Consider the following 20441-nt stretch of genomic DNA (forward strand, 5'->3'; position numbering starts at 1 on the left):
TGTGGCCTGTGGAGCATGTGGTGCGCGGAGGGGCGCCAGGCACGGGTAAGGCCACCTGATAGGCAGGGCGTGGGCAGGGAAGCCCATAGAAGGGGGGGACGCACGCAGCTGCCCACCCGCGGAGATAAGATGGCTGGCTCGCTGAAGAAGTAGCAGTTGTGATAGGTGGAGCAATGGAGTATACATACTGAGCCGCGAGAGGATTGGGAGAGATGCATGCTAGGAGAGATACAGCATTGACATACATTCCGCCGCAACCTTGCTTTCCATCTCCTCGATTGTTTTCACCATACATCTCAACTGCATAAGCGCTATCCCCTCTGTAACATCCGCATTCATAAGCGCATTCGCCCGCAAGCAAGATGCTTTTGCATTGTGTTGAGGCACGCAGCACCAGTAAGCTCATATGCGGGAATGGGATCCACGCGGCCACGCTCCACGCGTTAATGCACGCACGCATCCATCTGCATCCACCGACCGCGCACGCATACTATCGTCATATAACACTTTATGCCATATTCCAAAAGGCCGTTGAACGCGCCTGGAAGGTGTGCGGCGATGATCCTGCATCATGTTGAGTGGGCAACTCCACGCACGTCGCTGCTGTATCCAAGGCTGCAGCCCGCTGCTGTGACGGGGCATGGATGGTACACACACACACACACACACACACACACACACACACACACACACACACACACACACACACACACACACACACACACACACACACACACACACACACACACCCATGCTTTCACCTTTGCCTATAGGTGAGCTCGACTACGACCAGCGGGCGGGAATCCGGGAATTAGGCGTGCTGGGTAAACGTTGTTTAGCGCACCCAGGGTGCGGAGCATGGACGCATACAGGTGCATCGCGGGGTCAGGCCGAATGGTCGCCCGTGGGGTTCCAGGCTTATCGCGGGTAAGTATGACTACCTGGGTCACGACAGTCACGCGACGCTCGGTAAAATGGTGGGTATCGGTAAGTAACTCCGTCGCGTCATTGGGCGGGCTTTCGTTTCGTTTTTTAACACACACACACACACACACACACACACACACACACACACACACACACACACAGACACACACACACATGTTTTCCTTGTGCTCTTTAACACACACACACACACACACACACACACACGGGGTCGGGGACCGGGCTGGGGGCCTTGTGGCGCCTCGGGCGCGCCGTGTTCCTCCTGCTTTGTCGCGTTCCTCTGATTTGCGCCATAACCTGTACTGACTTTGGGCCCACCCTCCCCATGCCGCCGCCCCGCGGCATCGACACCCCCATAAGCTGTGCGTGTACTTGGACCTGGTGCTACATGGCCGCATGAGGGGAGTACCTAGCGTGTGCCGCCTCCGTCGCACCATGGAGTGGGGAGCGGGGTTTTTTTCCCCCGCCAGCCCATGGTGCTGACACCCCATTTGCATTTGCCGTAATGCATGCGCCCATGCCGTCCCCCGCCTGTTTACTTGCTCGTGGTCGCCCACCCTCCGTCTCTTTCCCAAATCGCGCAACCCCTAGTATAGTTAATTGGGCTGGGACTGGGCTGCGTGTTTGCTCTTGCTCGTCGCGCGCCGCCGCGCTAACATGTTCCTTCGCTCTTGTTCGTGACACTCCCCTGCTGCCGCCCTGTGCTCTGTTATTTTCTTATTCGCTCGTAGGTGAGAATTTCATCGAGGATTGGGCGGGAGCTTGGACTTAGCGGCCAGGAGTAGCGACGAGGAGCTAGGAATCGTAGGAGTGCCTGGGCCTCACGGTACCGTGAGCACATGCATGGGTTTGCACCCTTGAGAGCGTGTGGACACGAATCCCCCCTCGAGGTTAGAGTAGCGGGGGTTGCGCGATTTCCGGTTGGTAAGACCGGCGGCTCACCGCAGCAGGTATGCGAGGTAACTTCAGGTAACGTCCGTAAACCGTCGCTTTGCTGCATCGCATACACTGTCTTTGCGCAACGTTTTCCTTGTGCTCTTTAACACACACACACACACACACACACACACACACACACACACACACACACACACACACACACACACACACACACACACACACACACACACACACACACACACACACCTACCTGGCTGCACACGCAGGACCTAGCCCGTCACTGCCGCTGGATGCAAATGTACATACGTAGGTCAGCAGTGGACCACCACGCCGTCACACAAACTAACAACGCACCGCCAAACCATGTCACACGCACGGAGCCACCTATCAGGCCTGACTGCAGGCTGCAGCCCAACACGGAAGTCAACAGCACCGCATCAGCAGCAGCACACCCAGCGAGATAGGCGCCGCTGGCCTCCTGCTGGGCCAGGGCGTGGATCTGGCGGACCAGGGCTCGGCCGTCTGGCAGCCCAATGAGGCAAGCCTTCATTCCGCCCTCAACCGTCCGCGGCACGTTGGTGCCGCCCAAGCCCAGGGCGGCGCCCACGATGACCGCGCCTGGTGTGCGTGCATGTGTCATAGGATAGTGTACGGGGAACGGGGGAAAGGGTTGGCACTGTGCATGGGAACAGGGGTGCGTGTGAATACGCCAGCAGCCTGTGCCGTGAGGGCGGCGGATGCGTGTGTGCGTGGACGTGTGTACACGCGTGTGGTTGCTCATGACCTGCTGGTCTGCACACACAAACGCATTATTGAGGCGCCTGGTGCTCACCCATCCACCCAGCACACACACGCGCGCACCTGCAATGCCGCCCACGAAGCCGGCCATTGCGACGAACAGCTCCATGCTCCCTGCACCCTCCGCCAGCAAGCCGCTGGCGATGACCGTCGCCAGCGCACCCCGCCCATGGCGACGAGCTCGCCCAGTGCGGTGTCCACCGGGTGCATGGACTGGAACACGTGCCACGCCAGCAGGCCCACCCTGCCCTGGCTTCGGCTGCCCCGGTTGCTGGCCTGGCGGCCGTGACAGATCCTGGCGGCGACTGAGTCGCTTCCGTGTCGCCATCTGTGGCAGCTGTATCCTGCTTGGTGTCGATCACAGGCGACAGGCGGGGCCCGAACACCTGCCGTGCCGCCTGCACATGCTGACTCACGGCCCCACAGCTGCTGTGACAGCACCGCAGCTGATCTGTGCGTGCGCAAGCCACTTGGAGTGGACCGCACTGTGCTCTGCTCGTGTGCACCGTACAGCAGGGACGCGGACTGGCGGCGGCGGCCTGGGTGGCGGCGGCTGCAGGGTGCTGGTATACGCAGTGTGCAGGCACTGGCCCACCACAGCGCCTACCACCCGGAAGCTGTCACAGCTGCACGTCACGGCGGCCGTTTGCGCGGGGCGCTCCTCTGAAGTGCCTCAGTTCCCATGAGAGGGGAGGTAGTGAGAACCACCGTTTGGAAAGCAAGGCCGTGTCAATAATCGGTGTCGCTGCCAAAGGCTCCATCCGACCCTACCATGCCCAATACAAGCGCGATGCCAGCTGGTCGGTGATTCATATACAGTTACGAGTCTTATACAGCAACCCTATGTTGAGGACCCCTCACTGCCTCGCATGGGGGGGTCCCCATGGACCGGAGCGCCCCCCTCATGGGGAGCACCGCATGTACCAGGGCTCCCGCCTGGCGGGGAGGGCCCTCAGCTCCCCAAAATGTCGACACCGCGCCCGCGCCCTCCACCAGAAGTCCCAGTCCTCCCCCCTTCTCAGGAGGGCTTCCCACAGCTCCCCGTGGCTCCATGCCTGCTCTCTCGTGCCCGCTTCTGATTAGCCTGAACCGCGCGGCACTCCAATTGGCCTGCCCCCAGCGGCCCCAGAGCTCCTACCGCCCCCACCACCCCCAACACCTTCACCGCCCCCCAGCGCTCCGACCGCTCCCACCGTAGTCCCTACATCCCAGCGCCCCCTACAGGCCCTACCCCCTAGCGGCCCTAACCTCCAAGTCCCTACATCCCCAACGCCCCACGCCACGCCCGCTCAAGCTTGCCCTTGTGACATAATGGGAAACGATTCACGGTGTTTTGGCCAGAGTTTTGGGCCTGGCCCCCATCCCCGGGAAATCTCATAACGATTGCGTGCATTAGCTGCAAATTGTGGTCTGTTTGTTCCATCTTGTTCCATCTCTCCGGTTTCAGGTCTTCGCGGCCCCATCCCGCCCAAACCTGCTGTCTTCTCATGCGATACATTAATTGCACTTCCCTTACCATGCATTGATTAGGTTTCTCACCCTACATAAAATGCAGCAGCTCCGCGCGTCTCTTGCGCTGCACCACGGCCGCGCCATCAGCGTGACGCCGCGCCGCAGGGTGTCCCGAAGCGGGCCGGTCGTCCGCCGATCCGTAAGCAGACAGGAAGCGGTGGCGGAGGCAGCAGCTGCTGAGGAGAAGCTGAGGGCAGCCAACTTCGACCCAGACGCTGCGTCAGTGCTAACGACCGTGTTTCCACTATGGACCGTGATTAATAAAGACATCGAAGCGGCTGTTAAACCGCTTGCCACCAGGGACGACATCACGCAGGCGTTCAGCCATCTGGCCACCAGGGACGACATCGCGCAGGCGTTCAGCCAGGTGGCCACCAGGGACGACATCACGCAGGCGTTCAGCCATCTGGCCACCAGGGACGACATCGCGCAGGCGTTCAGCCAGGTGGTCACCAGGGACGACATCACGCAGGCGTTCAGCCAGCTGGTCACGAAGGAGGATTTCAAGGCGGAGTTGGCCAAGCTGACCACCGAGATCCGCAAGCTGACCGATAAGCTGGCGGAGAACGACAACGACAAGCTGGCAGAGGATGGACAAGGGTAAGCACTTTGGGCGCGCAGTGCGTTGCGCAAGCACAGGGACAGGGACGCAAGCACTGACATATGGCACTGAAGGGTTCACGCGCCTGCACTACTTCGCCCGTCGCCTGAACCAACAATTTATTCAATGCACAACTCCCCCTGTCCCCCTGCTCTGCAAGGACCATGGCCATCGGCATGGCCGTTAGCGGTGTGCTCGGCATGGTCGCCGTGGCGGTGATCGACGCGCTGCTCACTTAGCTATTACGGTATGCACAAACGCAGCCTTTGTGTGCTTGCCTTCGCCTTCGCGAAAATGCTCGAGTCCGCTCGTCTTGCGGCACCTGCGTACGTTACACCTCCCCGTTACCCCGTTACCTGCTGTTATTGCAGGAGCGACCAAACAACTGCAAACAGGTCAGAAGGGGATGGTGGCAGGGGCAGGAGTGTAAACGTTGGGGGGCAGGGCAGGGGTTGGGGCACGCGGTGCACAGCACAGGCCAGATTAGCCCAGTCAATTCACCTGACCCTGCAGCCTCATATGGCTGGTCTCTCATTGGATGCCCTGCAAGCCCGCAATGACTGACTGGCGAGCTGAAACCTTTCTCTCTGTTTGCAGAGTATGTGAGGAGCACACAAGAACCAGCACGGAGGGAGGTGTCCTGAAGTAGTTCAGCAGTCGGCGCAGCCATTGTGCACCAACTAGTTGCACCTGCCGGTTTGGCCTGGTGTTTAATTTGCTTCCACACAATTGCAGTGCCAGCAAATTGCGCATGCCAATGCATTGATAGGTTATTGTATACGCCCTGGATTGGCAGGGTGAGTGAAAGTGTGCTGGGCTGCGTGCTACTGTACTGATGAGTGGGTACTTGCGGAATGTATTGGCGGCCATTGTATGGTTGCAATAGAAATCATGCAGGGGATACTGTGAATTATATACCATGTACCATGTGCAATGTTTCAGATGTCCCTGCACTAGCAGGCATTCAGACATCCCAGCATCCCAGCGCTGGCAGGCATGCCTGAAACATTGCACATGGTACATAATTCACAGTATCCCCTTCATGATTTCCATTGTAACCATACAATGGCAGCCAATACATTTCTCAAGTACCCACTCATCTGTACAGCAGCACGCACCTTCACTCATGCTGCCAATCCAGGGCGTATGCTATAACCTATAAATGCTTTGGCATGCACAATTTGCTGGCATTACAACTGTGTGGATGCAGATTAACTTGTAACCACAAACAACAACAACAAGATTAAGATTAAGCATCAGGCCAAACCAGCAGGTGCAACAAGTTGGTGCACAATTGCTGCGCATGTCAATGCATTTATGGAGTATATGCATATGTCATGGATTGGCAGTGTGAGGAAAAGTGTGCTAGTCTGAGCGCCACTGTACTGATGACTGGCAGAAAATCTCCCAAAGAAGCTTCTTGTGGAAGGCTTGTTTATTTCTTGTTGCCAAAAAAGTGGAAACACTTGCAGTTTGAAGGGGTCTTTCTGAGAAGTGAAGAAGACACTTTGGGGTGTTTCTGTCACTTGTCCGGGCCCAAGGCAAGGGTGACTGAGGTTCACCAGGATACTCAAGCAGGCATGGGTGGAGGCTTAGGGGTGGGAGCAACATCCAGCTGGAACACAGGCTGGGATGTTGGGGTGGGTTGTCAGGAAAGAGAACAGCGTGTCTGCACACGTTCAGGTGCAATGTGCTGAATTGCCGCTGATGACTGTAACAGGCTTGTTACTTGCTGCTGGCTGTGCATCCCCAGTGCTGGGGAGGGCATGGGCTCTCGAATGCTGGTTTTGCTGAAGGCAAAGAGCAGCCGCATGGGAGGGAGCAGGGGCGGGATGTCCCAGTACAGTGGGACTCAGGCGGCTCGGGACTACGCTTTCCTGCCCCTTGCCATGTTCCATCACGAGTGGGACTCAGGCGGCTGCCCACCCACTTGCATGTGCTGCTGCAGAAGCCGAGGAAGCACGTGTTGGCATCAGCTGCAAGGGGGGGGGGTAGGAAACGAAGTGCCTGACCCCATGCCCCAAAGTCCCCCCGGACTTTCCTTAAGTGGGCGTCTGTTGGCTCGAAGCTCCATGGTGGCCGGCCTGTGGCCTCCGCGGCTGGCCAGGCGGGTTCTTCCTCGGTTCTCTCTGGGTGCAGGCTGTAGGTGGCCCTCGTGGCCGTCTGTGGCTGGGCGCAAGCTTCAATGGGCAGCTCCTCGGCGCCTCTCCTTGTGGCACCTGGTCAGCCATCATTTCTGCCGGCAGCCTTGCTGGCTCTGCAGATAGTTAGGATACAGGTGCTGTTCATAGCATGCCAGTTCAGGGACCGGTAGGCGAGTAGGTTATGCCGGTCGGGTAGTCCCAGGTGTCAGGTTGTGAGTGGCCGGTGGCTGGTGGGCCTGTTTGCCTCCGGGCGCGCGCGTGGCCTGTTTGGTGGGTCGGTCTAGTTCGCTGGTGGGGCGGGTGGAGGGTGGTATTCCCATGGCGAGGTGTTCTGGTGTGCTGGCGGTATAGTCAAGTTCCGGCTTGGTTTCCCTTTGTTTCCCTTTGTGGTGCCTCGGCACAGACGTTTCCAGACATGGGCCTTCGGGCCAAGACATTGCGTGTCTCTGATGCCAGCCATCGTCTGCGGATGAGAGAAAATGAGTGGCGCTTGCATTTGATGGGGATGTCGGCAGACCTCTGGCCTGTCGTGCCTTGTTGTGCGTGGGTGCTGCCGCCATAAGACCTAAACGAGATGAGGGGTGTTACGTGGCGGTGGGGCTTTGGCGGGCTTCGGCTTGGCTTTGACTCATGCGCATAACACTATGAAGGTCGGCAGCCAACCAGAGGGCGGGTGTTGTTTCTCTGGGTCGCAGGTGGCCCTTCGTGGCATGGGTACGGAGTGCCCCCGCTTGTCGGGCTGTCCCTTCAATTGTAATCCACATCCTTAAGGGGGAGGGGACGACTGACCGCCCATTGACAAAACCTTGTTGTTTAGGGGTTAAACCCCCTCCATTTCATACCAAAGTGGTGCCGATCGACTCCTCTTGACGAGCACTATCATGCTGTGCCATCAGCGGTCCGGTTCTGAGACTTCAGTCACATGCGGGATCCTATCCATTGAAATCCCCTCGACCCAGCCCACCCCGCGCTCAACTCTCTGCCGTGTGACGATTGGACAGTGTGCATCGGCAGCCTTGTTAGATGTAAATTCATGCGCACCAGCGCTAGAGAGCCCAGCCAGTGTTGACTGTGGGGATGTGTGCCGGCATGTCCACGCCTGGTCGAGCAACTTAACCTTCCCACACTTTGTTTGTGCTTATTACGGCTTAACGTGCACATATGAGCCTGGTAGTGCTGTGTTTGGCCCCTAGTGCTGCTTGAAGGCCGCTTCCTGAAATCCGCCAGGATGGGCTCCTGAAACCCGACGGACCCCCCTAGGGACGACGACCGACCCCCCAACTTTGGCGGCCCAGAACTTCCTCACCAGACACCCCCTTAAGAAACTACAAGGGCATCCATGATGCTCTCCTAAAGCCCTGTAATATTGAGCATGGGGTAAGAACCTGAGCTTTCTAACACACACACCCTTTGTCAGCTGCACCCTACGGGACTTCGTCAACCTGCCGTAACCCTGTTCCATCGCACACCACTGCTGCTGCTGGCCCAGATGCGAGCGCCTGACGTGGAGTTGCCTGTGATGGCAACGGCCATCCAAAGTTTCACGGCAGCGGCTGAGCTGGCATCAGCCGACTCAAATCAGCAGTGGTGGCAGAGACGGTGGTGCTAGGCGTTGCAGCTGCAGCACCGGTAGTAGTGGCCAGTTGGTACGCATGCAAAGGCATGCGCTACCGTCTATGAAAGTCAAAGAGTTGTGCGGATCGAACCTTGCTTACGCTGTCGCCTTCCACGTGGGCCTTCTTATGCACCCACACCGACCTGGCAGCTGCTTGCCGGCCACGACCGCCTTGAGTACGCCCGCGTACTTGCGAGCACGCTCATGCAGCTGGCTCTTCACCCGCCTCAGCTCAGCCTGCAGCTGCGCCACTGCTACAGCCGCTGTTGCTGCATCCACTGCTACTGCCCCAGCAGCCGCTGCCATTGCTGCATTTGTGGCGGCAACGGCAGGCGCGGCAGTGCTGTTGGGAGCGTCATTGCCAGCAGCCGTCCGCGGCTGAGCAGCCGCTACGGGCGCTGACAGCTGGGCGACCACCGGCAGCAGCGCCGCCGACATCGCCTCCGCGCGGCCGCACAGCTCCGACATGCAGTTGACCGCACGCACGTGGTGCACCGCCTGCGATCAGGGGAGCAGAGGGGCGCCCGCAGCAGGGCGCCTAAGCGCGCGTATACAACAGCCATCACAGGTTCACAGGCAGCTCATACTTCCCGCCCTTGGTAGCTGCTGGCATGCACCATGCGCCCGTGAGCTCCGACAGCAATGGATAGCGGCTGGCATGAACCATGCGCTTATGCAGTGCATGCGTCGAAGGGTACCCACCTGAGGCCCGCTGACGCCATTGTCAATCGCCGCTGAGGCCACTAGCCCCGCAAGCGCGCTATCCACTGCCTTGCGTGCCTGCAGCGACGCCCGGCCCAGCCGTAGCGCCCGCACAGTGCCGGCCAGCAGGGCCTGCGTCTGCGCCAGCTCTGTCACCATGCCCGCGCGCGCCTCCCGCAGCTGCCTGATATCCGCCTCCAGCGACACCAGCGCCTCCTCGCCGGCCGCCTGGCATGCATGCACGCTGTGCTGCATGTCTGCCACAGCCGCCTGCGCCTGGCGGCGCAGGGCCTCCACTGCGGCGGTCAGCTGCTGCTCCCGCAGCTGCAGCTCTGCGACGTGGTGGCTGCGGCCGGCCGACAGCGCGTCCGCCTCCGCCGCCTGGCAGCGCAGCGCCGACACCTGCACCAGCAGCGCCGCCTGCTGCCGCTGCAGGTCCGCCAGGTTCGCGGCAGTGGCCGCTGTCACCCGGGCCAGCGGCTCCACCGCCGCGCCTGCGTACGCCGGCGGCGAGGGCTCCGCTGGGATGTCCGTTTGGCAGGCGCAGGACACGGCCAGCCGCCTGCTGAGCGGGATGCCAGGCCGCATGCCAGTGGCACGCAACGCTGGCAGCCTGGGCCGGCCTGGGCTGGCCGCCGTGGTAGCCGGAGCAGCCACTGTCACGGCTGCGGCGGAGGTGGGCGTGCAGGCGCGCGAAGCGTGGGGAGAGGCTGGGTGTGAGGGCTTCCGTCTCGGCATCGCTGATCCAGAATTCATGCAGTCGGGCAAGGTAGCTGCCGCTGCGAAAGCTCAGCTCGGCACCGCTGAGACGTCTGTGTGCATCCGCTGGCGGTAGCTGCGAGGTGCTCCGTCTGCGTTTCCGCTGCGGCACGTGGCAACAAATTGATTTCCGTTTGGGCTTCGCGGTCGCAGCGGGCCTGCGGGGGCTCCTCAGCGTCCGCCTGTGTCCCAACGGAGCAGCATGCAGGCGGCTCTGTGGCGACATCAGTGCTAAGCTTCAGCGGCAGCAACCAACTGCTCTTGCGCTGTGGCCAGCTGCTGACTCAGCACGCTCTGCGCCTGGAGCACCGCCTGCAGCTCTGCCCGCACGCCCTCCTCCTGCTCCCGTGCATCGCACAGCTCCCCGCTCAGTGCCGCCATGCCAACCATTGCCTCAGCCGCCGCCTCAGCCGCCGCCACCCGCTGCTGCTCCTGAGCCCTGACCTCTGCCTCCGCTGCCTCCCGCTGCGCCCTCAGCAGTCGCGACGTCAGTTCTACCACCTGGCCCTGCAGCCGGGCCACGTCCAGTGGCGAGGCGCCACCCAACGCTGCCGCAAGTGCCGCAGATATGGACGCCGCAGGCGAGGCCGCTGACGCCGGTGTAAAGGGCGTGCCAGCAGCGGCAGCAGGCACAGGCGTGGTTGCGGCTGCTACTGTCGCTGCCGCCGGTGTCATGCTGCGGGAGGTCTGTGTCGCGGCACAGGCTGACGCGCCCTTGCCCATTGGCGTGACGAGTGCAGCCGCCGTGACCTCCGCCTCGTCTGCTTTGGACCGGGGCTGCTGCTGGCGCTGCATCCACGGCAGCTCTCCCTGGCCATGCACACCTCTAGCTGCTCCTTGTCCATCATTAGTTCCCGCGCGCCCACCTCGGCGACGTCCAGGGCCGCAGCCGCTGCCGCCAGCTGCGCCAGCGCTGCATCCCGCTGCTCCCGCAGCGTGGCGCAGTCGGCCACCAGCTGCTGCAGCGCTGCGTCCTGCAGCTGCAGCTGCTGTTGCTCCTCGTTGCTGTTGGCTACAGCAACCTGCTTCCGGGCCGGAGTGTGCGGGCTGTCGGCAGCTGCGTCTCCCTGGTCCTGGTCCTGGTGGGGTCCCGCCAGTTGCGGTGGCTGGGGGGCGTCAGCAGCTTGCAGCAGGACGCCCTGCGACGTTGCCTCCAGCTCAGCCTGTGGAGGGCACGGCCGTAGTGCACCGGTGGGAAGAATTGATTGATGGTGCGGCTACGGCAGGCAGATTCTCGCACGTGCGAAGTGCAGGGAGGAGAGTCTTAAACGTGTGCCGATTGTCCCTGTACGCCGCTACCTCCTGTTCCCCCTGCACCCTAGCCTTGCCTGGAGCTGCGAGATCTGCGCTTCACGCTCCACAATCATGCCGCGCAGCATTTCACACTCATGCACCCAGCCGCTGTGGGTGGCGCCCAGCTCCGCTGCCTGCTGGTCAGCCAGCGCATGCACGCCCCTGACGTCGGCAGCCTCCTGCGCGCATTCAAACAAGGAAGAGCGAGCAAGACGTTTCTGGGGCCAACACTCAGACTCTGGGCACTGTAGAGATGTAAACTCCTGGCTTGTGCGTACCTGGTTTGCCGCCATGGATGCCGCTGTCTCAAGGTCCTGAGCCCGCTCGACCGCCACCGCCACTTCTGCCCGAGCCGTTGCAAGCTCCGACTCCAGCTGCTCCGCCAAGGCCTTCGCAGCCGCCAGCTCCGCAGCCAAAGCGTCTGCCTGCTGCTGCAGCGCCGACGTCAGCTCCTGCTCAGAGCAGAGCTGTTTGTCAAGGTCAGCCGCCACCGCCTGAAGCCGCTGCAGTGACTCGCCAGCATGCGCCTCCGCTGCTGCCAGCTGCTGCTGCAGGCTTGCGACCTGTTCACGCAGGGTACCCGCCTCCTGCTGCACTGCTGCAGCTGCTGCCTCGGCTCTAGATGCGGCTTCTTGCGCCCCTGTTTTGGCAGCACTCTCGCTGTCCCGCTGCTCAATGGCAGCAGACAGCTCTTCACAGAGCTGCTCCACCTGCTGACGCAAGGCAGCCAGCTCCTGCCGCGCTGCCTCCGCCACCGCGTCACCGACGGCGGCCCGCTCCTCTGCCTCCACCCAGGCAGCGCCAGCCTCTTGCAGGCTTGCCTGCAGCCCAGCAACTTCACTGTGCAACCGGGCCATGTGCTCTGCATCCGCGGCTCCTTGCAGCAGTAGCTGCGCCACCTGCTCTGCCAGTCTCGCCGCCTCCGTCTCCAGCTTTCGCACGGTGGCCTCCACGTCTGCCAGCAGGTGTTGCATCTGCTCCAGCTCCTGCGTCAGCTGCTGCTCCCGGCTGCTGCCCTCCAAAACCTGCGCGGCTAGCGCCACAGCTGTCGCGTGCAGTTGCTCAACATTTGCCCGCTCACTGACCAGCGCCTCCGCGGCTGTGCGCTCTCACGCGTGGGCGCTCTCAACCTCTAACTCCAGCTTGGCCACGGCTGCGGCGTGCTGTTGCGCCTGCACTGCAAGAGCCTCAGCCTGCTCCTGCAACCGTGCATGCAGCGCTGCGGTGTGGTCAGTAGCCTGCTGACGCAGCTGCGCATTGGCCTCGTCCAGCTGTTTCGCCAGTTCCTGGCTCCGCTGCCGCTGCCGCTCCACAGCCGACTGGGCTTCCGCCAAACGAGGCGCCAGCGCATCCAGCTGCGCCTCGGCCTGCTGCTGCTGCAGCTTCAGCTGCTGCTCGGCATGGGCCAGCCGCATGCCCGCCAGGCTCGCCTGGTGCTGGGCCTCCGCAGCGGCTGCCTCCGACGTGTGGGTGGCCTGCTGCGCGGCCCTCGCCTGGTCCCGCAGCTCAGCAAGCTCTGCCGCCACCTCCGCCTCTTTGACGCCGTTGGCCGCGCGGAGCTGCAGAGCGCCCAGTTGCTGCTCCAACTCTGCCACCTGGTCCCATTCAAGGAAGCCGGTATGGATTCAGGCATCGGGAAAGGTTCAGCCAGGCACCGACACGCCACATGTCCTGCAAGAATTGCTACGGCACACAAGGGTTTTCCAAGGCCAACAGGCCGGGCAACGATCCCGTCACTTGCCTGCTGGCGGCGCGTCATCACGTCATGCTCCGCTGTCGCCTGCTGGCGCCTCAGCTCTGCGCACGCTGCGGTCAGGCGTGCCTCATCGGCGCATGCGACGGCAATTCGCAGTTGCAACGCGTGGAGCTCCTGGCGGGCGTCGGCAAGCTCCGTGGGCGTGCCCTCCCACACCGCGGGTACATGCGACTGCTCCCTCCGAACCACCAGCGCATGCGCAGCTGGAGTGCTGGCCTCGTCACTGGTGCGAGGCACGAACATGCCCTCTAGCTGTAGTGTAGCCACGCCCGCTTAAGCTTGCCCTTGTGACATAATGGGAAACAAATCACGGTGTTTAGGCCAGAGTTTGGGGCTTGGCCCCCATCCCCGGGAAATCTCATAACGATTGCGTGCATTAGCTGCAAATTGTGGTCTTCTGTTCCGTCTTGTTCCATCTCTCCGGTTTCAGGTCTTCGCGGCCCCATCCCGCCCAAACCTGCTGTCTTCTCAAGCATACATTAATTTATTTCCCTTTAGCATACATTGATTAGGTTTCTCACCCTACATAAAATGCAGCAGCTCCGCGCGTCTCTTGCGCTGCACCATGGCCGCGCCATCAGCGTGGCGCCGCGCCGCAGGGTGTCCCGAAGCGGGCCGGTCGTCCGCCGATCCGTAAGCAGACAGGAGGAGGCAGCAGCTGCTGAGGAGAAGCTGAGGGCAGCCAACTTCGGCCCAGACGCTGCGTCAATGCTGACGACCGAGTTTCCATTAAGGACCGTATTTAATAAAGACATCGAAGCAGATGTTAAACCGCTTGCCACCAGGGACGACATCACGCAGGCGTTCAGCCATCTGGCCACCAGGGACGACTTCAGCCAGGTGGCCACCAGGGACGACATCACGCAGGCGTTCAGCCAGGTGGCCACCAGGGACGACATCACGCAGGCGTTCAGCCAGGTGGCCGCCAGGGACGACATCACGCAGGCGTTCAGCCAGGTGGCCACCAGGGACGACATCACGCAGGCGTTCAGCCAGCTGGTCACGAAGGAGGAGCTCAGCCAGGTGGCCACCGAGATTCGCAAGCTGACCGACAAGCTGGCGGAGGAGCTGGCGGAGGAGCTCAGCCAGGTGGCCACCGACAAGCTGACCGACAAGCTGGCGGAGGAGGATGGACAAGGGTAAGCACTTTGGGCGCGCAGTGCATTGCGCAAGCACAGCTGACGCAAGCACAGGGACTTCCGAGCACAGGGACGCAAGCACTGACGGGATTGCACTGAAGGGTTCATGTGCCTGCACTACTTCGCCCGTCGCCTGAACCAACAATGTATTCAATGCACAACTCCCCCTGTCCCCCTGCTCTGCAAGGACCATGGCCATCGGCATGGCCATTGGCGGTGTGCTCGGCATGGTCGCTGTGGTGGTGATCGACGCGCTGCTCACTTAGCTATTAAGGTATGCACAAACGCAGCCTTTGTGTGCTTGCCTTCCTTCGCCTTCGCGAAAATGCTCGAGTCCGCTCGTCTTGCGGCACCTGCGTACGTTACACCTCCCCGTTACCCCGTTACCTGCTGTTATTGCAGGAGCGACCAAACAACTGCAAACAGGTCAGAAGGGGACGGTGGCAGGGGCAGGAGTGTAAACGTTGGGGGGCAGGGCAGGTTGGGGCACGCGGTGCACAGCACAGGCGGGATCAGCCCAGTCATTTCACCTGACCCTGCAGCCTCATATGGCTGGTCTCTCATTGGACTGCCCTGCAAGCCCGCAATGACTGACCGGCGAGCTGAAACCTTTCTCTCTGTTTGCAGAGTATGTGAGGAGCACACAAGAACCAGCACGGAGGGAGGTGTCCTGAAGTAGTTCAGCAGTCGGCGCAGCCATTGTGCACCAACTAGTTGCACCTGCCGGTTTGGCCTGGTGTTTAATTTGCTTCCACACATTTGCAATGCCAGCAAATTGCGCATGCCAATGCATTTATAGGTTATTGCATACGCCCTGGATTGGCAGCATGAGTAAAAGTGTGCTGGGCTGCGTGCTACTGTAGATGAGTGGGTACTTGCGAAATGTATTGGCGGCCATTGTATGGTTGCAATAGAAATCATGCAGGGGATACTGTGAATTATATACCATGTACCGTGTGCAATGTTTCAGATGTCCCTGCACTAGCAGGCATTCAGACATCCCAGCATCCCAGCGCTGGCAGGCATGCCTGAAACATTGCACATGGTACATAATTCACAGTATCCCCTTCATGATTTCCATTGTAACCATACAATGGCAGCCAATACATTTCTCAAGTACCCACTCATCTGTACAGCAGCACGCACCTTCACTCATGCTGCCAATCCAGGGCGTATGCTATAACCTATAAATGCTTTGGCATGCACAATTTGCTGGCATTACAACTGTGTGGATGCAGATTAACTTGTAACCACAAACAACAATAACAACAAGATTAAGATTAAGCATCAGGCCAAACCAGCAGGTGCAACAAGTTTGTGCACAATTGCTGCACATGTCAATGCATTTATGGAGTATGTGCATATGTCATGGATTGGCAGTGAGAGGAAAAGTGTGCTAGTCTGAGCGCCACTGTACTGATGACTGGCAGGGTTGTACTGGTTGCCCATTCTATGGTATTAACATCAATTCAACAGAAAATCTCCCAAAGAAGCTTCTTGTGGAAGGCTTGTTTTTTTGTTGCCAAAAATATGTGGAAACGCTTGCAGTATGAAGGGGTCTTTCTGAGAAGTGAAGAAGACACTGTGGGGTGTTTCTGTCACTTGTCCGGGCCCAAGGCAAGGGTGACTGAGGTTCACCAGGATACTCTAGCAGGCATGGGTGGAGACTTAGGGGTGGGAGCGACATCCAGCTGGAACACAGGCTGGGATGTTGGGGTGGGTTGTCAGGAAAGGGAACAGCATGTCTGCACACGTTCAGGTGCAATGTGCTGAATTGCCGCTGATGACTGTAACAGGCTTGTTACTTGCTGCTGGCTGTGCATCCCCAGTGCTGGGGAGGGCATGGGCTGTCAAATGCTGGTTTTGCTGGGGGCAAAGAGCAGCCACATGGGAGGGAGCAGGGGCAGGATGTCCCAGTACAGTGGGACTCAGGCGGCTGCCCACCCACTTGCACGTGCTGCTGCAGTAGCCGAGGAAGCATGTGCTGGCATCAGCTGCAAGGGGGGGGGGGGGTAGGAAACAAAGTGCCAGACAGCCAGACCCCATGCTCCGAAATCCCCCCGGACCCCGGGCAAAGAGCAGCCGCATGGGAGGGAGCAGGGGTAGGATGTCCCAGTACAGTGGGACTCAGGCCGTCAGGCGGCTGCCCACCCACTTGCAAGTGCTGCTGCAGAAGCCGAGGAAGCACGTGCTGGCATCAGCTGCAAGGGGGGGCGGTAGGAAACAAAGTGCCAGACCCCATGCCCCAAAATCCCCCCGGACCCCCCTTAAGGGGGCGTCTTTTGGCTCAAAGCTCCATGGCGGCCGGCCCGCGGCCTCCACGGCTGGCCAGGCGGCTTCTTCCTTGGTTTTCTGTGTATGCAGGCTGTAGGTGGCCCTCGTGGCCGTCTGTGGCTGGGCGCAAGCTTCGATGGGCAGCTCCTCTGTGCCTCTCCTTGTGGCACCTGGTCAGCCATCATTTCTGCCGGCGGCCTTGCTGGCTCTGCAGATAGTTAGGATATGGGTGCCGTTTGTAGCATGCCAGTTCAGGGACCGGTAGGCAAGTAGGTTATGCCGGTCGGGTAGTCCCAGGTGTCGGGTTGTGAGTGCCCGGGCAGCTGTTGCCCGGGTGCCCGGGTGCCCGGGCGGCTGGTGGGCCTGTTCGCCTCCGGGCGCGCGCGTGGGCTGTTTGGTGGGTCAGTCTAGTTTGCTGGTGGGGCGGGTGGAGGGCGGTGTGCCCGTGGCGAGGTGTTGTGGTGTGCTGGTGGTTTAGTCAAGTTCCGGCTTGGTTTCCCTTTGTTTCCCTTTGTGGTGCCTCGGCACAGACGTTTCCAGACGTGGGCCTTCGGGCCAAGACATTGCGTGTCTCTGACGCCAGCCATCGTCTGCGGATGAGAGAAAATGAGTGGCGCTTGCATTTGATGGCGATGTCGGCAGACCTCTGGCCTGTCGCGCCTTGTTGTGCGTGGGTGCTGCCGCCATAAGACCTAAACGAGATGAGGGGTGTTACGTGGCGGTGGGGCTTTGGCGGGCTTCGGCTTGGCTTCGACTCATGCGTGTAACACTATGAAGGTCGGCAGCCAACCAGAGGGCGGGTGTTGTTTCTCTGGGTCGCAGATGGCCCTTCGCGGCGTGGGTACGGCGTGGCCCCGCTTGTCGGGCTGTCCCTTCAATTGTAATCCGCATCCTTAAGGGGGAGGGGACGACCGACCGCCCATTGACAAAACCTTGTTGTTTAGGGGTTAAACCCCTCCATTTCATACCAAAGTGGTGCCAATCGACTCCTCTTGACGAGCACTATCATGCTGTGCCATCAGCGGTCCGGTTCTGAGACTTTGGTCACACGCGGGATCCTATCCATTGAAAGCCCCTCGACCCAGCCCACCCCGCGCTCAACTCTCTGCCGTGTGACGATTGGACAGTGTGCATTGGCAGCCTTGTTAGATGTGAATTCATGCGCACCAGCGCTAGAGAGCCCAGCCAGTGTTGACTGTGGGGATGTGTGCCGGCATGTCCACGCCTGGTCGAGCAACTTAACCTTCCCACGCTTTGTTATTTGTGCTTATTACGGCTTAACGTGCACATATGAGCCTGGTAGTGCTGCGTTTGGCCCCTAGTTCTGCTTGTGGGCCGCTTCCCGAAATCTGCCAGGATGGGCTCCCTAAACCCGGTGGACCCCCCTAGGGACGACGACCGACCCCCCAACTTTGGCGGCCCAGAACGTCCTCACCAGACACCCCCTTAAGAATGCGGATGTTACAGAGGGGACAGTCCCAGCACCCGAAGACGCCGAGCCATGACATGCTATCAGGGCCCAACTTGACTCCACCAACCCCGACTTTGCTGCAAACCCTCCCGCGGGCAAAGTCCGTGTGACTTCGCGCACAGTGAGTCCTAGCCAAGCCTCAACCCGCCAGAGCCCCACCGCTGTGCCTCAACGCCACAAGCCTAGGCACAGGAGTGCCGGGAAACGTCTAGGCCGCAGGACACACGCACAGCGCACGCACCCCCTTAAGAAACTAAAAGCGCGTCCATGATGCTCTCCTAAAGCCCTGTAATATTGAGCATGGGGTAAGAACCTGAGCTTTCTAACACACACACCCTTTGTCAGCTGCACCCTACGGGACTTCGTCAACCTGCCGTAACCCTGTTCCATCGCACACCACTGCTGCTGCTGGCCCAGACGCAGGGGTCGTATCTTGTTTTCGGGGTGATGTCTGGCTCCAGACAAAAACGGCCGGATGGCCGCCGTCTTTTGTCTGGGCATAAGGCGGTTTGGGGGCTTCTCCATAGGAATTCGGACAAAACCCGCCCCAAACCCGGGCCAACAAAGTCTCACCTCAGACATTAGCCCCTGGGAGGAATGTCTAGGAAACGGCCAAATTGGACAGGGATGGGACAGGGGGCGCGTGAGGCGTGTGATGGGCAGGTCAAGGCATACTGTCGTGAATAGAAGACAAAGACACACGACGCTGGCGGAAGCGGGGTTGTTTGCGAGGTGACGTGGGTGAGGTGCATGGGAGCGCGCGCCGGGGCACCCCTGAGCATGTGTGTGACCGGAAGGGCAGCTGGGCGGGATCAGGCCGAGCAGTACTATTAGAAAGGCGTCATCGCAAGGGGGGAAAGCGCAAGCGGGCAGATGGCACAGGCAGGGGAAGCGGGCGCTACGTGCCGAATGGCATCTCCTGTGGGCCTGTACCGACAGCTTATGCTAGACGACAAGCAAGATGCTCCCGCCAAAGCGACATCTTGCGTTGACGCACCAGGGGCTGCGGTCAAGACTCCGCCAAGGTCGAAGGATGTAATACAGGCTGAAAATACCGGGCATGGCGCACAGCCTCGGCATGGGGGTGGCTGGCAGGGGTCGTACCTTGTTTTTGGGTGGCTGGGTGTGCACATGGCGGTTTGGGGGCTTCTCCATAGGGATGTGGACACAGCCCGCCCCAATCCCGGGCAAACAAAGTCTCGCCCCAGACAGTAGCCCCCGGGAGTACTGTCTGGGAAACGGCATTGCATGGGCAGGGGGGGGTGGCTGGGGCCGCACATGCTCTTTCCCCACTCCCTGCCCCACGCTCGAATAACCCCACCCAGCCAGAGCACGGTGCATCCATTCCACCACGGTCCTTCTCATGCTTCGTACAGCACTGGGTGTGTGCAGTACGGCGGGATTCCACCGAATGTGTGCAGGCTGGGCGGGCGGCATTGCCTGGGCAGGGTGGTGGCTGGGGCCGCACACGCTCGCTCCCTACCCCCTGTCCCACGCTCGAATGATCCCACCCAGCCAGAGCACGGTGCATCCAATCCACCACGGTCCTACTCATGCTCCGTACAGCACTGGGCTTGTGCAGTACGGTGGGATTCCACCGAATGTGGTGCAGGCTGGGCGGGCGGCATTGCCTGGGCAGGGTGGTGGCTGGGGCCGCACACGCTCGCTCCCCACCCCCTGTCCCACGCTCGAATGATCCCACCCAGCCAGAGCACGGTGCATCCATTCCACCACGGTCCTTCTCATGCTTCGTACAGCACTGGGTGTGTGCAGTACGGCGGGATTCCACCGAATGTGTGCAGGCTGGGCGGGCGGCATTGCCTGGGCAGGGTGGTGGCTGGGGCCGCACACGCTCGCTCCCCACCCCCTGTCCCACGCTCGCATGGCCCGCCCCGCATTGACCCCGACGTAGCTTTTTGTGCGCCCGGTATCGTTCCCCAACTGCAAGCGAACACTCCCAGTGAGAGCTGTAGCATCATTTGAACCTGCCGAGGAGGGTTGGCGTGCCCCCGTTCAGAGTCGCTGCTCCCCCCTGCTCTCGGGTCGCTGCCCCCTCCCACCCCCCGGCCTCCCGCCGGCCTGCCGCCCACCCCCGCGCATCTGCCTCCCGCAGCAATACCCATTGCGTTTCGCTCGCATCGAGGAAAGCACCGCTCGCACCAAGGGCCACCGTCCAAGCACTAGTGATCGGGGTCCCCGCAAAATTTCAACTGCCATAGCATCCCCCAAGCTGCACACAATACACAACGATGCTTATGTATGTCAACTGCATCGACAGCTGCCCTGTATCTGGTGCCAGCGAGCTGCACTGCTGCAAGATGTCCCCGGAATGTTGTCGGGGCCAGCTGTCGCACCGGCCTGGAGTGACAATACTGTAATCTAGCATTAGTATAGTTGATTGTTACGTTACGTTGGTTATTTGACAACCAAAGCCCACTAGCCTAGTGGGTTTGCTGTCCACTGGCTTAGTGGGCCGGATTGTGACGGTAAGATGAAATTGGCCGATTAATGTCTGGAGACATTTAGATAGGA

The 20441-nt window shown here is 60.5% G+C and overlaps 5 protein-coding genes across 6 annotated transcripts; 2 read left to right on the top strand and 3 right to left on the bottom strand.

Annotated features, from left to right (window-relative positions):
- The first annotated feature begins 4078 nt into the window (after nt 1-4078).
- CHLRE_07g317350v5 (uncharacterized protein) lies at nt 4079-6485 on the top strand. Its single transcript, XM_043063903.1, has 5 exons — nt 4079-4755; nt 4917-5003; nt 5128-5151; nt 5354-5858; nt 5898-6485. The coding sequence occupies exons 1-2, from the start codon at nt 4193-4195 to the stop codon at nt 4993-4995; spliced, it is 642 nt and encodes a 213-aa protein (XP_042922471.1). The 5' UTR covers nt 4079-4192; the 3' UTR covers nt 4996-5003; nt 5128-5151; nt 5354-5858; nt 5898-6485.
- A 1217-nt stretch (nt 6486-7702) lies between these two features.
- On the bottom strand, nt 7703-9858 carry CHLRE_07g317400v5 (uncharacterized protein). Its single transcript, XM_043063904.1, has 2 exons — nt 9218-9858; nt 7703-9013 (listed from the first exon to the last, which is right to left on the bottom strand). Exons 1-2 carry the CDS (start codon nt 9803-9805, stop codon nt 8612-8614), a joined length of 990 nt encoding a protein of 329 aa, XP_042922472.1. The 5' UTR covers nt 9806-9858; the 3' UTR covers nt 7703-8611.
- A 64-nt stretch (nt 9859-9922) lies between these two features.
- Nucleotides 9923-12288, bottom strand: CHLRE_07g317421v5 (uncharacterized protein). Its single transcript, XM_043063905.1, has 3 exons — nt 11548-12288; nt 11305-11448; nt 9923-11139 (listed from the first exon to the last, which is right to left on the bottom strand). Exons 1-3 carry the CDS (start codon nt 12241-12243, stop codon nt 10648-10650), a joined length of 1332 nt encoding a protein of 443 aa, XP_042922473.1. The 5' UTR covers nt 12244-12288; the 3' UTR covers nt 9923-10647.
- Nucleotides 12289-12342: 54 nt separating this feature from the next.
- CHLRE_07g317438v5 (uncharacterized protein) lies at nt 12343-13388 on the bottom strand. Its single transcript, XM_043063906.1, has 2 exons — nt 13011-13388; nt 12343-12864 (listed from the first exon to the last, which is right to left on the bottom strand). Exons 1-2 carry the CDS (start codon nt 13266-13268, stop codon nt 12379-12381), a joined length of 744 nt encoding a protein of 247 aa, XP_042922474.1. The 5' UTR covers nt 13269-13388; the 3' UTR covers nt 12343-12378.
- A 140-nt stretch (nt 13389-13528) lies between these two features.
- On the top strand, nt 13529-15969 carry CHLRE_07g317450v5 (uncharacterized protein). Of its 2 annotated transcripts, XM_043063908.1 has the most exons (5): nt 13529-14164; nt 14352-14438; nt 14567-14590; nt 14792-15186; nt 15225-15969. In XM_043063908.1, exons 1-2 carry the CDS (start codon nt 13557-13559, stop codon nt 14428-14430), a joined length of 687 nt encoding a protein of 228 aa, XP_042922475.1. In that variant the 5' UTR covers nt 13529-13556; the 3' UTR covers nt 14431-14438; nt 14567-14590; nt 14792-15186; nt 15225-15969. The 2 variants fall into 2 exon arrangements, with proteins under 2 accessions (XP_042922475.1, XP_042922476.1); XM_043063907.1 differs by having other exon boundaries at nt 14352-15969.
- Nucleotides 15970-20441: the final 4472 nt, after the last annotated feature.

The sequence above is a fragment of the Chlamydomonas reinhardtii genome, chromosome 7, assembly GCF_000002595.2.
Source record: "Chlamydomonas reinhardtii strain CC-503 cw92 mt+ chromosome 7, whole genome shotgun sequence".
Lineage (NCBI taxonomy): Eukaryota > Viridiplantae > Chlorophyta > Chlorophyceae > Chlamydomonadales > Chlamydomonadaceae > Chlamydomonas > Chlamydomonas reinhardtii.

What these genes read in the sequence shown, in the direction of transcription:
- CHLRE_07g317421v5 (XM_043063905.1), bottom strand. Translation starts at nt 12,243, where the DNA reads ATGCAACACCTGCTGGCAGACGTGGAGGCCACCGTGCGAAAGCTGGAG. An exon ending in CATCCATGGCGGCAAACCAG is followed by an intron (nt 11,449 to 11,547) that starts GTACGCACAAGC and finishes GAATGCGCGCAG; the next exon opens with GAGGCTGCCGACGTCAGGGG. An exon ending in CGCAGATCTCGCAGCTCCAG is followed by an intron (nt 11,140 to 11,304) that starts GCAAGGCTAGGG and finishes TGCCCTCCACAG; the next exon opens with GCTGAGCTGGAGGCAACGTC.
- CHLRE_07g317438v5 (XM_043063906.1), bottom strand. Translation starts at nt 13,268, where the DNA reads ATGTTCGTGCCTCGCACCAGTGACGAGGCCAGCACTCCAGCTGCGCAT. An exon ending in TGATGACGCGCCGCCAGCAG is followed by an intron (nt 12,865 to 13,010) that starts GCAAGTGACGGG and finishes GAATGGGACCAG; the next exon opens with GTGGCAGAGTTGGAGCAGCA.
- CHLRE_07g317350v5 (XM_043063903.1), top strand. Translation starts at nt 4,193, where the DNA reads ATGCAGCAGCTCCGCGCGTCTCTTGCGCTGCACCACGGCCGCGCCATC. An exon ending in CTGGCAGAGGATGGACAAGG is followed by an intron (nt 4,756 to 4,916) that starts GTAAGCACTTTG and finishes CTGCTCTGCAAG; the next exon opens with GACCATGGCCATCGGCATGG.
- CHLRE_07g317400v5 (XM_043063904.1), bottom strand. Translation starts at nt 9,805, where the DNA reads ATGCGGCCTGGCATCCCGCTCAGCAGGCGGCTGGCCGTGTCCTGCGCC. An exon ending in ATGGCGTCAGCGGGCCTCAG is followed by an intron (nt 9,014 to 9,217) that starts GTGGGTACCCTT and finishes CCCTGATCGCAG; the next exon opens with GCGGTGCACCACGTGCGTGC.
- CHLRE_07g317450v5 (XM_043063907.1), top strand. Translation starts at nt 13,557, where the DNA reads ATGCAGCAGCTCCGCGCGTCTCTTGCGCTGCACCATGGCCGCGCCATC. An exon ending in GCGGAGGAGGATGGACAAGG is followed by an intron (nt 14,165 to 14,351) that starts GTAAGCACTTTG and finishes CTGCTCTGCAAG; the next exon opens with GACCATGGCCATCGGCATGG.